The sequence below is a fragment of the Trematomus bernacchii genome, unplaced genomic scaffold, assembly GCF_902827165.1.
Source record: "Trematomus bernacchii unplaced genomic scaffold, fTreBer1.1, whole genome shotgun sequence".
NCBI lineage: Eukaryota > Metazoa > Chordata > Actinopteri > Perciformes > Nototheniidae > Trematomus > Trematomus bernacchii.
The window spans coordinates 4,615,936-4,634,852 of record NW_022987342.1 but is presented as its reverse complement, the minus strand read 5'-3'; the positions used below and the strand labels follow the sequence as shown (position 1 = coordinate 4,634,852).

General features: G+C 39.3%; 1 protein-coding gene across 1 annotated transcript; it reads right to left on the bottom strand.

The window, feature by feature from the left end:
- Positions 1–9,899: 9,899 nt before the first annotated feature.
- LOC117483095 (ribosomal protein S6 kinase beta-2-like) lies at positions 9,900–18,508 on the bottom strand. Its single transcript, XM_034131258.1, has 16 exons — positions 18,290–18,508; positions 16,876–16,930; positions 16,425–16,462; positions 16,206–16,320; positions 16,050–16,118; positions 15,773–15,920; positions 15,572–15,629; positions 15,339–15,439; positions 14,318–14,408; positions 13,885–13,975; positions 12,866–12,973; positions 12,220–12,282; positions 11,378–11,455; positions 11,108–11,215; positions 10,328–10,440; positions 9,900–10,145 (listed from the first exon to the last, which is right to left on the bottom strand). The coding sequence occupies exons 2-16, from the start codon at positions 16,927–16,929 to the stop codon at positions 9,968–9,970; spliced, it is 1,413 nt and encodes a 470-aa protein (XP_033987149.1). The 5' UTR covers position 16,930; positions 18,290–18,508; the 3' UTR covers positions 9,900–9,967.
- Positions 18,509–18,917: the final 409 nt, after the last annotated feature.

Here is an 18,917-nt window from a genome sequence, read left to right as displayed (position 1 = left end):
AAAATGTATACCTTAAATAATACATTCATATTGTAACTGATGTTGATTCACTTAGTTGTAACACTTTACCCTGCACCCTTGCTGGCTCTCTGAGGTCTGTAGTTCTCAGAGCCTCCTGCCACTCTGAAGGCGGCCGCTTCAACAGGATGTTCAGGTATCTGTTATATTCAGGCCGGATCTCATCAAACATGGGAGGCTCCCTATGAAGAAGAAACAGTACGTTTGGATCCATGTTCAGTGCAGATGAGTATGTCTGAAACAGCTCGTTTATTTATAAAACCTTTTCCAAGCACCTAATGGTTCATATCTGTTTGCATACACACCATGGGCAGAGGTGGAAAGTCACTTTACTCAAGTACTGTACAAAAGACTCATTTTGCGACACTTAGACATGTGTTGCTACTTTGTACTTCTACCCCACTACAATTCAAAGGGAAATATTGTACTTTTACTCCACTACATTTATTGAAAAGCTTTAGATGCTTTTAACAAAATGCATCTCTAAAAAGGTATCTAGTGGACTTACTCTTTAAGTCACAAAAGAGTCAAATTATTTAAATATTAAACAAAAACTAAATCTACATGTCTATGTTTGTCTACAACAGTAAAATACTCCTTGATGCAACAATATTATCTAGACATGTATAAATATCATTATATACACACATTAAGGCAATTCTTCTGCACTATAATTACTTTTAAAATGTAAGTACATTTAGCTGAGAATACTTTTGTACATTTACTTAAGTAAGACTTTGAATGCAGGACTTTTACTAGTAAAGAAGTATTTTGACAAAAATGTATTGGTACTTTTACTGAAGTAAAGCATCTGAATACTTCTTCCTCCACTGGGCATATGTTCACATACAGTTAGCGTGGGGCAGATGTACACATACTGTATTTATGTTAAATGAACAATGTTAGCATAAGCCTACCTTTTATTAGTCCTTATTTGATCGGTTAACTCCTCATTTGTAGAATACTTCTCCTGTTTAACCTTGCTGTGTCTTTCAGAACTGATAACGGAGACAAGATTACAACATTAGATCAATATATTGTATCCAGTCTTAAGTTACAATGACAGAGAATCCACTGCTGCTCACAATATTCTGGCATTCTCGGATGTCTCCTCAAACTTCTTCTGGCACTGTTCAGAGATGTAATTCACTTCTTTAAAGTCATATTCAACCAGTTTCACTTGTACCCTCTTTTTAAGACAGGCTTTCGTCAACTTCTTAGCCTTTGACCTGCCGGTCTTTAGAGACTCCTGTGGATGGAAGGATGAGGGGCAAAAGAGAGTTGCAGCTCATTAATGAGAGGGAGGGGGTCATCAGGGAAGAATGAACACGTTATGTTAAATTGATCATTTTCATTCAATTGAGATTATGTTGAACACATTTTTGGATCTCAGCATATATTTTTGATAGCGCGCCTTACAAAGGCAACCAGGCCCGACCTCAGCGACTTTGAAGTCGCTACATTTTGTCAACAGAAAATATAGCGAGCCTCTCACCCTCTCTTCCACACACGCCTCACACAGGTGAACAGGTGATTATATTTACTCTTAGTACTGCCCATACCCATGTTAGCCAATTCATCCAACCAATATTTGATCCAAAAGTAATAAGTAACAACATTATAAACAAAGACCTTATGACATTTACAACAGAAACCCCCACTCTCTGACATTCATGGCTCCTACAATGCATGTGATGTAAGCAGGAACACCAGCACAGTACAGCTTCGCTCCACTCTATGGAAACATTAGTTAAACCCCGGCAGCAATCAGAGACGTCCTCTGATCTACCCCCCCCCTCCCCCAATCTTCTCACACAGAGCATTGCTGCGAGAAGTAGAACAGCAGGTGTAGCAGGTATAATAATACAATCCCCACCACCCTGTAAAGTATACAGCGTTTTAACAATAGCAGCAATACTAAAATGGAAAAAAGTGATTTAAAAGATGTCACTGATTCTGCCAGCCTCAGATCTCGGGCAGGGAGTTCCAGAGCTGCGGAGCTCTGACGGAGAACGCTCGATCACTCTTTGTTTTTAGCCTGGTGTTGGTAACAGCCAGCAGAGCCCTACCAGAGGATCTGAGACTGCGGACAGGCTCATATGGGCACAACAAGTCAGGGAGGTAATCAGGAGCCAACCCGTTAAGAGCTTTAAAAGTAATCAGTGAAATCATAAAACAAATTCTAAAACAGACAGGTCGCCAGTGAAGAGAGACTAAAACAGGGGTGATGGGGTCTAGCCTTCTGGTATTTGTCAAAAGTCTTGCGTCTGTCATTTACCTCAGAATCTTTTCTCCTGAGTTCATTGTACTGTTCGTCATCGCTATCAGTCTCTGAGGATAGAGGAAAGAGAATTGCAATATGAAGTCAGCAATCATTTCCTGTCATAAGTAATGCCTCTGCAACATTTAACATGCTCTGATCTTATTCTCAACCACCTTGTTCATTTAGGAATGTCTTCTGGTCAGGACTGTCTTGTCTTTGTTTACAGGGAGCCGAGTTATTCTGTATTTGTTGAGGATTATCTATCTTCTGCCCCATTTGATCCATGTCTGAAAGAAGCATTAGATTATTATTATTATAGTTATTTTTTACAATAGATACTTAGCTGTAGTGAGACAAACCTGAGATTGCTGAGCCTCTGAGGCTGTGCTGCCTCTGTATTACAGTAGCTGCAGAACGGTAACAATTCAAAGCTATTGAGGCAATTCTAGGCAGACAGAAGGGAAGGCAGTGTAGGAATACTCGGTTACAAGTCAAAGTCCTGCAATCAAAATGTTACTCATACGAAAGAAGAAAAGTATAAGCATCAAAATATAGTTAAAGTAGGCTACCAAAGTAGTCATTGTGCAGATTGTCCATTTCAGAATAATATGATATGTTTTATAATGATTGATCATTAAAGTGTTATCAAAGCTGGTTTTGTGCAGCTAGTTTGAATGACTTTGTATACTGCAGGGTAGCTTGTGAATTTACTCCAGGTGGAACTGAAGTCTGATTTAACACTTGATTATATTTCACATCATTCATCCAAAATCTGTAAAAGTAACTAAAGGTATTAAATGAATGTAGTGGAGTAAAATTACACGATTTACCTGAAATGTAGTGGAGTAGAAGTATTAAGTAGCAAACAAATTAAAATACTCAAGTAAAGTACAAGTACCTTTAAGTAGGCCTACAGTACTTGATTAAATCTACTTTGTTGCTTTACACCACTGATTCCAGAGAAGGTAATAACATAATTAGAAAAAGGAATATTTTGAGTATCATAAACGATAAGTACCGTTAGCCGTAGACAACAGTAAGCCTGCATAGCGGGGCATTATGCGGACTGAACGTTGGCTTAATAAAGCTAAATTAGCTTAACAATGTATAATAGCTGAAAAACAATTGTTCTGACAGAGTATACATAAAGCAAACCGATTTAGTATTTAACTTAATATAACACCAAAAATAACTTAGGTATTTAACTTTATATTGTAGTGCCGAGAGAAGGGAGTCGGAGGCGGTGCAATGAAGGTACAAATCTGGCTTTATTGAGCAGCAGAAATGCACATGCTGTCGGGTCGCAGCCCGAGAAGGCAAGAGAAAGTGAAAGGGACACACACTCTGGGTGTTTCTCAATCGCGAGTAAAGCTGCTCCAGAGCCACTATTTCAAGCATACTACGTCATCGAGTGCCGCCGAAGTACTGTTCCAATCTCCAGTATACTTGGAAATCTACCGAGCCCGGCGTACTCCGTTTGGAGAAATATCGAGTCTGCACATGAGTAGACTTCGCGGCCTTAAAATCCCCACAATGCTTTGCGCACGGACCAATTTCCCCAAATCTGTGGCGGAAGATGTAAGGCGGGGCCTCTCATATGACGCACACCTTCCGCCACAGATTTGGGGAAATTGGTCCGTGCGCAAAGCATTGTGGGGATTTTAAGACCGCGAAGTCTACTCATGTGCAGCCTCGATATTTCTCCAAACGGAGTACGCCGGGCTCGGTAGATTTCCAAGTATACTGGAGATTGGAACAGTACTTCGGCGGCACTCGATGACGTAGTATGCTTGAAATAGTGGCTCTGAAGCAGCTTTACTCGCGATTGAGAAACACCCACAGTAGGTACCCCGGATGTACCGTCAACATATATGTCCGGGCGGAAACAATACCCCCAACCTGTAGTTCCTGGATTGAATTATGTAACCCCGTTAATTAGTGATCACTACAATATATTATTATTTTTGTATTTATATAATGAGGCTCTACTTACTGTAAATTGAACTCTTTAGCTAGGTAGCCCTGCGGTCATGGTAACTGCCTTCCACACAGCTTCAAACGGAAACATTGCAGATCGATGCCACCGTTTGTTTGTATCATAACATAACCATGTCATCACCAGAGCCCTATAATAGAATTCTATCTATACGGCGCTGGTCATAGCTTCGACGCTTGCTTCAAATCACGTGACATATATGACGCCCGAAGCAGCAACTGCTTCATTTCCTGAATGAATCAACTCACTGGTTCGCCGTCCAATCAGGTGATTCAATGCAATGCCTCATCTCGATTCTGACAGGCGACAGGTTGAAACAGTTTCGAATTTGAGCGCTTCAACACTTTATAACCGCTCTAAACAATGCGCAATGTGTGAGTTGTTGTCGTAGTTTGTGTTGTTGCTGTTGAGTTGTTGTTGGTATTGCATTTAGCAAGCCAGGAAGAAAGATAGGTCGTTCTAGCTCGGGAAACACTTCAAAATGTGGAGAAGTTGTGAACAAAAAGACAATTATCAGTATTAAAAAAAAGGTTCAACGGTTTAAAGAATAAATAGCCCAGTGGATAGAGCAGGCGCAGGCGGCCAGCAGGCGGCCAGCAGGCGGAGACGTCCTCTGCGCAACTGGTTCAAATCCTGAAATGGACGAACTTTTAATCATTGCCCGCTTTTCAATTTTAATACTATAACTGATAAAAGGCCCTTTCCGGACAAAAAAATGCCTTTAGAAAAATACAAAATAAAAAGAATAATGTAGGCTACCTCAATAAAGATCTTTGAGTGTTCCCCATCCCACATAATCACCCCCTGCCATATTTCAGCGCCAGGATGAGCGACAAACCACTTTTCAGAATGGGTTTCTGGAAGTGCTTTCCCAGCTAGTGAAAGCCAACAGGTCTTCCTCCCTATTGTTGCCACTGTTAACAATGTCTGCTGCTGAGCCTATCCCTACACCTGGGACAGTTTATTTTGTATTATTGTTATTACTGTTATTATATTGTCTTGATACAACTGACACTTTATTTTATATTGAAAATGTTAACTTACATGTAGCCTACAACTTCTATTTTATTTACATTAAAAATGTGAACTTCTATTTACTACTGTTATGTCTTGAGCAGTGGCGTCACCTGGCCTGGGCATCCGGGGCTTTAGCCCCGAATGTTTTTTCTGTAGCCCCGGACAATTCTCCCTCAATAATATAATACATTAACCGTGCTTTACGTGAACCTCATCATGACACAAGAGAGGACGACAGCACTGTAATTTCCCGTGTTCAGTGAATGCAACAGAGGCATGACACCAGACCAATCAGAGAGTTGCATGGAAATAAACGTGTGCTTGTGTCATTCAAGCTCGGCTCTCTGTGTGTGTGGCAATAGCGCATTTCCACTTGGCCTAGTACCGGCCGGCGGGTCCTAATTCACAGTTTTTCTGGCCTCATAAAATCGTGGGTCTAGGGCCAGAGACAACGAGGCTGAGTCGGGCTGAGTATGCTAAACTAGAGAGAGCATCGCTGGCAAGGGGGCTACAACTACAACAAGATGGACATATTTGACCGTGATTTAATTGTAATACACGTTTCAAAATGATGCCGAAGTAACAACATACTGATACCGGTTAGTAAAAACCATGAATTAATGCTTTGACAAGTCTGCAGACAGACGGCAGGCGAAAAACCTTTTAAAATGCGTGTTTTCTAAATGGAGATTGGCTAAGCTAACGCAGTATATGCTCCGACCGTCCACACTCACAACAACGGCCTATACAGACATAAATAAAGCAGCGACTGTATTCGCCATGACACAGGCAGTCTGTGGTTTGTACTTGTTTAACTTTTGTCTAGTTTCTGAACATATATGAGGAGCTGTGAGCTCTGAGTGCTAACAGCTAACAGCTGTGTTGTTTTTCTGGGGTTCTCATTGAAGATGACGTCACGGCTCCGCCTACACTGCGTTACTATAGATACTACCCCAGTTCCTAAACTGTAAAGGAAATGCGCCATAAAGTGAGCCAGTCCTAACGAGGCCTAGCCATACCGTGCGAGGCCGTGTAGTGGAAACGCTAGCTAGCTTGGGAGCATCTAAGATCGGTTCCGCCTCTTTGCCCTTTTTTGGATTGAGCGGGAGGAGTTAGGTGCTGATGTCACTACAAAGTGCTGACCGGCTCCGCCCACTTTGGGCTTCACAGCAACTCATACCAAAACAAACCCTGGAAACTTTAAATTGGGGCAAATATTCAACCAATCAGTTGCATAAATACAATTCTTAATGCAACAATTCAGCAATTAAATATCTAACCCTTCTTAACACATTCACCAGAAGAAAGACATGACAAATTATGAAAAATCTATAATTATTGCTTAATTTTGTAAATAAATACACAAAACTGAAGATAATTTAACAGTTGTTCAAGCTGTGCAACTGCAAATGTCAAGAAGATTGGCAACTTGGAGTACAGACAAAAATAATAAAAACAGATATCCATATTCTTTTATCTTACATAACAAATAATGTAGCCGTAGTTGAAATGTCACCATAGAAACAGTGCACTGTGAGAGTTTCTGACACATTAGCATTAGTCATGTACCGTACAGACTGCATACAGTGGTAATGAAGGACGATATGAGGATATCAGTTGTCAAACCCGTTTCCCGCACACAGAAGCAGGAAAACAGGAATTTAGATTTTAGCGAGACCCAATGTGTTCAATATTACATACCTACATAGTATATTATGAATTAATCATATCAATTATACAGAAAAAACAAACTATGACATTTTGAAACTAAATATCTTACTCACTTGAAAAATGCAAAAAAATTCAGCTCATTGTTAGGAAATATTATTTATTTGTTGGTCATTTTTATTTGTTGTCAGCATGTTAGCATGATATCAATTGTAACGTATCGTCCACACGGTTCCGTCACGTTGAAGCTTGCGGGTGGGCGTGTCTGGCGTGCGACCAACAACCAATCACATTAATTTCCCGCCCCGGACATACAAGCACAAAGTTTGATTGGCTAGCGCTTGTACTGGCATATGATTTGATTGGCTGGCGATTCCGTCTACGCTTGAAAAGTTGAACTTTTCTCAAATTTCAGTGCGAGCAACGAAGGGAAAGTGAAGCAACGGAACCACAATGCAGTTCGGCAAAGAGTGACGTCACCCCATTCAAAGTGAATGGGAAGCGTCTCCGTTGAAGCACGCGACGGAACCGTGTGGACGATACGTAATACTTACATGCTGATGTTAAGAAGGTAGGCCTTAATGTATATCATGATTATCATCTTAGATTAGCATGCTAACGTTTGCCACCATCAAGTACATTCAGTAGAAATCAGAAGATCATGAAAATCATTTGGGTCTTATCTTCTGGGGAACACTTTAATTTACAGTATTCACATGATTCTTTTTTCAAGATGTATTATTCATTGATGTAATATTGAACACTTTGGGTCTCTATGCTATTCAAGAGATACTTTACACCTGAAAAAAATCTTTATTCTCCAGTGAACACCATGATACAGAGGGAACATGTTAAAGCTAATGCATGATTTAGCCAACAAATATAAGCATGTTACTCCCTTCACATCAATGTCTAAGTTGTTCAAACACAAGAACCTTTCCACCTCTTTTATACAAACAATACTTCTCCATTATGTCTAATTGTACATTACTGGATAGATGGTAATGATTTTAAAGCTGTATAGTTCACAGATTGTTTAACACAGAATTTAACATTCACTTTATTTCCTTAACGTAATATAACCTGATATATTGCACTCAAAAGCCCTTCTGAAGATAATTTTGTCTCAGTTGCCATAATAATTGGGTTAAAGAATCACGTAAGATGAAATGTTTTTGTATTGTCCTGTAACAAGACAGTGACATGGGTCAGGGTTGCTTTGATCTACGTCAAACTATGAGCCATTATACTAAAAACAGAAAAACTAAAATCACAATCCAGAGACTGAGGATTTTGGCATCATTGATTTCATAACCTGTTGACCATCTGCTGCTGAATTAGTGTTCGACTTCGTAGTTTAGTTTTTTTTTGTTTTTTTTTTTACTTTTACGTGTAAAAATAGTTTTTTTTAGTAACGCAAAATACTTTTTATACATTATATTAGTTTCCTATGATGACAGCTTCTAACAGACAACCTTGACTGTACATTGTACATTGTACTAATTATATTCAGGTTTGTGTTAATGTGAACACATGGTAATGTTTTAATTGTTATAAATGGGGCAGATTTTGATAAAAGAGTATAGGTCACAACCTCTTTATTCACCCAAATTACTAAATAAAAGTATAACCCTCTTGTCAAGTGTAATTGAATATAGTATTTTTGTACAATATAACAGGATGTGTTCAAAGCTTTGGCAGTAGTCATGAAGATTCTGTTAAGAAAGCTCAGTGCAATGAGAAACACTGATGACTGTCAGCTTATTTTCACAAAGAAAAGCTCACTTAAGATCATTGGTAAATACTTTTTCCTTGTGCGATGCAGCCTTTAATTCAGTAGATTTCTATGGTATAATCCCACCCCAATCATATGAACAAATCTAACTACTTTAAGCCTGTGAGGTTATTTTTACTTGATAACCCGGTGGCTGAAGGTCCTTTTCGCAGTTCATTCCGACTCTAGTGAACTAATCAAAGGCTAATGTACTAATTAAACCGAAAAAGCTTTATGTAAAAGCTTGCCTTTACAGTGATTGTTCGAGCATGTACATGAAGCACCAATCATTTACTAACCCTCACTGCTCATGATAGATCGAGTGAAGTTGGTGAAGAAACATTTGTTCCTCTTTTTTGAAAATATTGATATTATGTGATTGTTTCTCCATGTTTAGTGCCACAATGTGAACTATAAGTGCAGACATATGGATGCTGAAAATTAAAGAGGACATATTATGCTCATTTTGAGGTTCATATTTGTATTTTGTGGCTCTAGTATGACATGTCTACATGCTTTAATGTTCAAAAAGGTCTTTAGGCTTAAACCTTTTCTCATACTGCCTGTGCTGCAGCACCTCTTTTCACCCTCTGTCTGAAACCAGAGCCCAGTCTGCTCTGATTGGTTAGCTGGCTGGCTCTGTTGTGATTGGTCAACCAGTTAGAGATGTCCAGCCCCTCAGCCTATCTCATCATAATTCATAGTGATGTCATTATGTTACAGACGCTAAAAAAAGGAGTCCAATGGAGGTGTTTCAGGCAGGGGGGGGGGGGGGAGAGAAACTCCCTCTGGAGGGAACTTTGGGATGTTATCCTTTGCAGACCATCATGCACAAAAACCTATAAAACACTACAGGAAAGTGAAACTCAAAAAAGCATAATAGGGCCTCTTTATAGCCTATTACAATACTGTAACCACCTGAGACAAATCAAAGTAAAAGCATTACAATTCCATGTTGATCCAGTGAAGTCAAGTAATCTCCCTCTAGATAACAAACAGAACAGAAGCCATCATAATACCTAATCTGTTTCATAAATGAATGCGAGAGAAAAGCAGTAAAAACAATTTAAACTTTCCACTTTTGATTTTGGCTTTTTAAGGAACCTCTAACTTGAATCACACCAAATACAAATCAGTAAACCAGCACAAAAGAGAACTGCCCATTTACTATGAAAATGTTTAATCTGACCAAGGATTTGAATCGCAGGCTGGCTGTTTGAAAGATTTCTCCTCATCTCCGGTGTCCCTTCTGCTTCTTGTTTCTTGCAGGAGTCCGGATCGGCTGACTGGCCCCTCCGTTTTCCAGTGAGGCATGACCTGAAGCTGCTGGTGGCGAGGTGGGAGGGAAAACATCCGGCTCTCTGTCCATGCTGGTCTTGAAAGGTCCCGCTGAGGAAAATTTCATAGGACTGAAAGAAATGGAAAAGAAAAAAAGACAGAGAAGTCATAAGAAAGATAATTTGTTAAAAAAGAAAGGTAAATAAAGTTATTAATCATCTTTATGACAACAAAAATATACTTTTGATGTGTGTGTGTGTGTGTGTGTGTGTGTGTGTGTGTGTGTCTGTGTGTGTGTGTGTGTGTGTGTTACCTGATGGGTGTGTGTGGGCTGCTGTTGTGTCTGCGTACAGGGCGCGTTCGGGGTTCAAATGAGAAGCCTTCTTTTAGACTCTCTAGGACAGATGGAGCCACGTAGGTGAAACCCTGATGGGAAAGGATCATTGATATTAGATGGATAAAGCTACAATGTCATTGGATTTCTCATTAAAACAGGTGTTTTTTGTAATGCAATACTAAAAAGGAGGACTGTCGTGCACTGAAGTAGGCAGTGACTAATGTAAGATTGAGAGGGCAAGAGAAAGAGTGAGCATTTTACCACTACTCAAAGTAAAGGTTTTTTTTTTGTTTACCTGTCTCTCTTAGGAAGCCTAAAATAAGGTCTGTGGTCAACACAAGCCTGAGAACATTTCAAGTTTTATTCTACGACATAAAATATAAAAAATGACATAAAAATGTCCGAAGGTTCTATGCATCGTAAAAACTGAGTTTGTTAACAAGTGACTAAATGAGACTACTGAATGTCATGACACCAACACGAGACCACCTTTAGCTCGGCGGTGGTGATGCACAGCCATGCAACATTGACGTTTATAGCTTAACTTTAACTTCTGCCCATTGCATTTGCACTTTAAAAATCAAAAAGTGGGATTATTATGTGGAGATTATCCTGTTAAACAAAACAAGTAATATCATATCAATCCCATTGCTTTTTGTCAAGGGAGCCCTTGTGAAGCTAACTTCTGGGTTGGCCTAAAAAAGAAAAATCATCACTGCACCCCTCTTAATGAATCCATAAGAAAATAAATCTCACAGCAAAGGCGAGCTCTGCACTGTGGCTAAGTGTTGTGTCGTCAGGACTGTCCACTGGGGTCTGTCGGGTGAATCTCGTGTCAAACTGGCTCACATCCTCGTCTGACTGCTACAGGGACACACAGGAAAACAGATGTCGCCACAAAGTTAGATAGAAAATAAATGTATTTAATAAGGTTATTGTACAATGACTACATTTAATCTAGTAGCACTGAATACCAAGCATAATATTAATTGAACAAGCTATTTGAAAACATAATGGGTCACTTACCAGCTGTGGCTTGTAAGGCGGCTCTACGGTCTTATTCAGCAGGTCATCCCAGTTGATATGCCTGAAGAACGGATGTTTCTGCAGCAGAACAAAAAGGGAAAACCTATCAATCTTTTCTTGGGCAACCTATATATCTGAGATGAAGATGAATACCTGAACCGTGAATTGTGAGTCAATGTCTCATTTGTGTATAAGCTCTGATTGGGCAGCATTTCAATCATCATTAGGCGCTTTCACACCGGAGTACTTTTCCCCCCCGAACTAGGCCGATAAGGGGGGAGATTTGGTTTCACACCAAAAAGGATCTGGAACTAGTCCCTAGTTCGCGCGACCCTTTTCACCCCCAGATAGTCCCTGCTAGCGAGGTAGTACTTTCCTGAGAAGGAAAAATGGTTCGTGAGTGTGGGTGTGCCACACTAACCATTTCTGATTGGCTGGGCGAATTGCAAACCACGCCCCGTAAAACTCAGAAAAGTTTTGTGAACCCAAAGCAGAAGAAGAAGAAGTGACGTCAGCGTCATTTGCCTAATCCGCCCTCAGGGACTTATTCCGGTGAGAACGGGATCTACTAGGACAGTTCCAGGGACTAAAGAGTTCTGGGGGAACAAGTACCGGCTAAGTACTTGGTGTGAAAGCGGCTATTGATATCAGGGAGGTGCATCTATGACAAGCATATTGTGTATGTGATTCATGCCTTGCCTTTACTCAATGATACTTTTGAGTTTTAAATCAGCAACTCTCCAGAATATCTTAGGTGCCTTTATGCATAGATTTGGTGTATTTTGGCAATATGCATGTGATCAATATTGAGTATGAGTGAATAAATTCATGCAATGAGGTACCTGGATATCGGCACAGTCTTCTTTACTGGAGCCAAGTCTTTGGGCTGCACTCTTCTTCAACAACTGAGAAGAAAAAGAGTTGCAAAGTCACTTTAAAGATTGATGATTGTGCACAATAATACCTACGTTTTGAAATAATCAATCATTTATTTTAGGAAGTCATACCAGGAAAATAACAATTGCGATAGAGGAACAAATAGGTGACATAATTGTGTTTAATTTAACTGATCTAAATGTGCAACCTTGCCAAAGCACCCAAGCCCGTTCAAACTCAACCACATCTCAAAATTGCTCTGTTTAACACCCTTTTTCTAAATAGCAATGGGCAAATGTTCAATGAATATGTAACTAACAATAATCTGGATTTTCGCTGTATCACTTAATCTTGGCAAAAAAATGCAGTAATATTTTTCACTCAACCAGACCAGAGAAACATAGCTGGAAAAACCACGCCAACATGAGAGCGGTGGTGGAAATCTACATCTCCCGCCCCCCCTGTTTTCCCTTTTGACCCATCGGATTACCTCACACAATTCTGCCCCATCCCTCCTTCTGTAGTTGGCGATTTCAACATCTGCGTCGACTCAACACTTTGACAGATCCTTCATTTTCATTGTCATGCTGTATCTTTTTGTGTTTTACTGACCTTCTTGATGAGGTCCCTGGCATCGATGGTCAGGTATGGAGGCAGATTGATTTTACACTTTAGGATCTTATCCATGGTCTTCTTCCTGTTTTCAGCTGTGAATGGAGGCTGTTGGAGAATCACAGGGACAGTATTTACTAAAGAAGATCAAAACGAATGCTTTCTCTAGTCCAGGGGTGCCCAACCAGTCTCGCGATCGACTGGGAATTTTCCCAGTCGATCGCGAGATGTGTCTAAAAATAGAACAACAATATTCAGTTTTATCGTTAATGTCCTATAACATAATCTTCCTGTGCCAGAATAATGCACTTGAACGCATCAAAGCTTTGTGATTGGCGTGACCCCATGTGTCAGGGCGTGGCTGGTGGGCAGTGGGCACTAGTTAGCTGACGTTGTCCGTGTCAACAGGAGTGACAGTCCGCACACACACACAAGACCGCAATTATGGCAGAAGCAAAACAGCCCAAAATATATCATTCGAGTGGGAGGATGATTATTTTTTTGTTTATTCCAATTCAAAGTCCATCTGTCTCATCTGCAATGCGAGTGTGGCTTTACCGAAGAAGGGTAATTTAGAGCGGCATTTCAAAACGGTGCACAAACGCTACGAGACGGAATTCCCCTTTTAATTCTGCCCTACGCTCTTCTGTTCGTTGCGTGCATATGTAACAGAGTTAAACATGTGAATACATAATTATAAGTTCGTGAATGTTTAATTCATAATAAGTTGTGAATTTTAAGATGAGACCATATGGGCAACGTGCTTCTGTAAATCATCATGTAACCGTATAATAAACATATAATATTCTTTGCAAGCTCTTGTGGGGCCACAGAAAATGAAGTCACGGGCCGGATTTGGCCCCGGCCTTGAGTTTGACACCCCTGCCTTAGGCAATTCTAAACAGTAACAGGCTTTTCTCAGTATTAAAGCTAGTTGGTTTAAACTATTACAGCGCATTACAGTCTCCAGACACAGATTTTTCGTAAAAAGAGTATTTTCTCTCACAGATGTAGCTTACCGATCCGGTCATCATATCGTACATCAGGGCTCCGAGACTCCACCAGTCTACAGCTCTGTTGTGACCCGACCTGGTCAGGATCTCCGGAGCCCTGAAAAACATACACAGAACAAACAGAAAGTAAAGAAGTAATCAGAGTTAAAAATATGTGAGGATATGTGTGATATGGGCAGAATCAAGGTAAATAGTTTGAATGACTCAAAAACATAGTGATTAACAATTACATAACTTTGAATTTAAGTTGCATTTGAGTTTGTATGGATGTAAGAAACTCTTGTATCCTATAAATGATAATGATGCGCATTACACATTTAACAGATGGCGAAGCAATCGTAGGAGCATCCAGTGGAATACAAAGATTTAAAAAAATCTAGGGAGTAAGAGAGTGGCAATGTGTGTGTGACCTGTAGATGCATGTTTATGTGTTACCCACATGTACTCTATGGTGCCACAGAAGGTGTGTGTGACGGTTCCATCATGAATGGATTCCTTACAGAGGCCAAAGTCAGTTAGCTTGATGTGTCCTAAAAAAGAAAATAACACATATTATAGTAAACCTATCCATGACTAAATAGGTACCTTTTTTTTATTTTTTACTTGTTATCAATAATGGGGACATGACTATCGTAAAAGTATCTCTCAACAATGACGCAAAGGGGACAAGAAACAAAACAAACACACAACATTAATTAGGGTGTTAAAGGTACATTTTTGTCAAATATAAGAGGTATTTTTTGAGGGACATACAAATTTGAGGTCACACTTCAGACCCTGAAGGTCAGAATCTGGTTTAAAATCTAGTTATTTTTCCACCAAAATACCAATACCACTTGCAAACACTTAAAGGTGGGGTAGGTAATTTTGGAGAAACCAGCTCGAGTGCGCTAGAATTTGAAAATACACAGCCGGAAAAGATCTGCCACTTCCTTACAGAGCCCCTCCTCCAACACACACGAACGTGCACATGACCAATGAGGGCACGAGATAAGTTTGTGCACACATGGAAGGCTGACAAGCAGGGAGGCCATCCAGTTATTTTAGCCGGGCCGGCTAAAATGATTGGTCGTGTTTTTTACAGTACTACGGCTTCCACAGATGACATTCTTTTATGGATTTTTTGTCAAAGCACTTAAGATATTCATTGCTATCGGGATGTTAAGAGCATTCCATGGAATATAACAAAAAGTGTATCTCGAGCCGGTTTCTCAAACTTACCTACCCTACCTTTAAGTCTGTATTTTCTAATACATAAGCTTTATCCATTATAATTCAGCTTTAAAATTCATATTTTATTTATTGAACTTTTAAAATTCAATTCAGTCATTCAGTTTGTACCCAAAAAAATTACAGATGACATGAATTAAGAAATCCAAAAATATCTGCACCTCCACCTGCATTTTATAGACAGTTCATGTTTTACATGATCATAAGTATTTCCAAGTTGTGTGTGTTACCTTGGTGATTAAGCATGATGTTTTCAGGTTTGAGGTCTCGGTAAATGATCCCGTTCGAGTGAAGGTGACCCAGAGCCAATGTGATCTCTCCTAGATAGAAACTACACACAGACATACATTAGTTTAAAACAACGCATCAGTATCATGCTTAAGCAATAAAAGAAAGTAGAATATTTGCAACTTGGTTTTCAAGATTGTGTGCAAGCGATTCCCCCGAGAATATGTGTCCTTACCAAGCAGTGTCCTCCATGAAGATTCCCTCCTTCTCTAGCTGCATAAACAGCTCCCCTCCTGATGATAAACAGTAAAGATGGGTTAGTGGTATTAGATAATTTTCTTTCCATTATATTGCAGGTGTAAGGAATCTCTTTAGGTGTCATATAAATGCTAACATTAGTCTCTATCATAGGTTTCTACCCCCCACATCCACTTACCACTCAGACACTCGAGTATGAGGTAGAGTTTTCCTCCAGTCTGGAAGGCGTAGAGCAGATCCACGATGAACGGGTGTCTCACGGTCTCCAGGATCTCCCGCTCTGCTCGTGTATGGGCTGTGTCTTTTGCATTACACACTATCTTCGCCTAATTTTTTTTACAAGTGAGCACAATGCCATGGAAAAGAAGGAGAGATGTAAAGAGGGTGACCCCTTTGTGTACTGTTTGTCCTACGTTTTGTGTTTAAGGGGAGAGATGTGGGCTGGGACAAAGTACCTTTTTCAGGACCTTCATAGCAAATATGTTCCCGGTCTGAGCACCTTGAACCTTCCTCACCTGGAAAACCTGAAAAAGAGACGCTTCGTTTTAATATTGGGATCATCAATACAAGGATAAATTCTAGTGAAACGTCACACACACACACACACACACCTTGCCATAGGCTCCTTTTCCGAGGACGGTCAGAAGCTCAAAGCAGTCCGGTCCCACTCTCTCACTGTCTCTGTTGACACTCTCACTGGTCAGCTCCACCTCCTCCGTCTGCACACTGGGATGAGCATGACACAGAACATTAGCAGTTTGGGTTAAAAATACATCTTGTGCAATATATTAGCATCCATTTATACATTTTGTATTGTTAATTAAACTTACATCTCTGGTTCTGTTACAGTCAAGTCACAGACATCATCCTACAGATGAACAGCAAGACAATGAGGTTAAACAAAGGTAAAAATATGTTAATATTTTAGTTTTTCATATTAGCCACATTTATCCTAAAAACAGAGAAAAACAGAGAACACATTTTAGAATGAATATGATTGTGGCAATAATAATAATAATTCATTACATTTTTGTTAGAGCGCTTTCCCAAGTGCTCAAAGCGCTTCACATTACACATATTAGACATGTAACAGTTATTACTGTGGACAATACCCACAGGTATCAATGTATCAGATCTGAACTTTTAATAATATCTGTAAGTTGTATGTACAGAGAAGTATCATGCGTTTAAAATGTTTCTAAAGTAGAAACCGCCTGAAATTAGACAAATTAATAGTATTCTTGTTACTGTGTATTTCACGTAGACTTAGTGCATACAGACCTCTGTATCACTGAGGTCCTCAGTTTCCAAGTCTATGTCGAACACTCCCGCCATCCTAAAACAAAATATGTTACTGTTAAAAAGTCTCTTGTCTTTCATTCAACCAAAGGAACATTTACTTTCATCACAATAAGCAATTAAATATTTCTATAGAACTATGAAACATGCACATCTAATGAGCAATAGAGGGATGCACTGATGACGTCTTTTCTTATGAATATCCTAGCAACAGAAGGGTGATTTCACAAAAAGCAATGAGAATTTTTCATTCATTTGGGAATATTGCAGAAAATAACTTTGCCAAACGCATGGTTATGATACTGAAGCGTTTTGTTCAGCAAGGCAATAAATCACGCTGTGACAAGAACACTACCAAAGGTCTGCTGTAAATCTTGGGGTGATATGAAAATGTATACCATGAGACTATAGAAACGTTTTTCTTCACGAGGAAAATATTCTATTGAGATATCTGCATGTATAAGGCCACAGCAGGCAAAACTGTAAATCAAGTTTGATTACTTTATATACAGTAGAATTTAGGTTTACATGATTGCTAGATCAATATGATGAAGTACCATGATTTTTTCAGATATCAAATGTGTAAAAAAAATAATTATGTTTTAGACATTTGACTTTCACAATGTATTTATCAGACTGAAATTTGAATGATTATTTGTATTTAGTGTCCTAGAAATACCCAATGTATTCATATATATCATAATAATAAGTAGTATATATTGGGGAACCTGTGATAACTTTAGGCTTAAGGTGGTTGGTATGCTATCCTGCTGATCAAGCAAAAATGTGTTTTGTCTAACTCCTACAACATTTTCCAATTACGTACTAAAGGTAGTTGACCACATTTGCAAGTAAGTGACCCAGGGATAAAAGGTATGTTAGAACAAAACACACTAAAACTAAATGAGGGTAAGCCTAACTTCATATTACTTGGCCTATTCAGAAGAACCTAAAGTTAGCCTAGCCTCTTTCAAACAGTTGTATTGGCAAACACAACACAGCTAACGCACTCCTTTCAGGTTAAAACAGACGTTGACAAATCGTGTTTCTGTGTCCACAACGATGTGGCTTTAAGTATGGGATGTAACTTCAATTTACACGAATTAAAGACGCAATTGCTTAAAGACAGCTAGCTTAACTTCTATCGTTAGCATGCTAGCTAATCAGCTTGCAAACAAACAACATGAGGGTATAACTTAAATGGCTCAACACGTTTCATTACACTCGAAGGGAAAGCCCACAATAGGTGAGAGTGTTTGTGGGGTCGTTACTTGTTAAGGCAAATTACCAAACTGGTTAACAGTCTAACAATATTAAGTGTGAGTTAACATCAAGTTGACAGCTGGCTTGACAGGGATAGAGCTAACATATATGCTAATGCTAACTATCGTTTCACCTGTGAACGCTCCTTCATCCAGTGGTTCTTTGTCGCAGTCAGCAGTCCGATAGTTAAAACCCAAAGCAATTTCTATACACAAACAGCCGTGAGCTCCATTGGTCTTTTTACTCTTTAGTCAACTAACCAGCAACCACACACAGAGCTGTTAAATTCCCTTTATTCGCCTCGGTGCAGCATGGAAGCTGCGAGATATTGTTGTCACTGAGTGGAACTTTAACCTCCACGTCATCATGCACACTGAACACACAAAGTATAATGCTCATGACTGCTATTCATGGGAGGAGATGGACTGACTACATACCAAGGTAATATGATGTAATGCTTATATATTTTGTTCGAGAAATATATATATAATCTGGTAGTCATGATGATGGGGATACCACATCTGCTTCAGTATCACAACAAGTGCTAATGAAAATACAAATTTAAATAGATTTAGTAAATAAAGTAAATAAGTTAATAATAATAATAAAATAAAGCAAATATAACAATACAAATACTATAAAATAAATAATAATAATAAAAAAATGTTTTACAATTATATTGTTTTGGGGTGGAGGCAGATATTCCAGATATGTACCATGCCTATATAATCTAACACGAGGGGTAACAGGAAGGGGTAGGT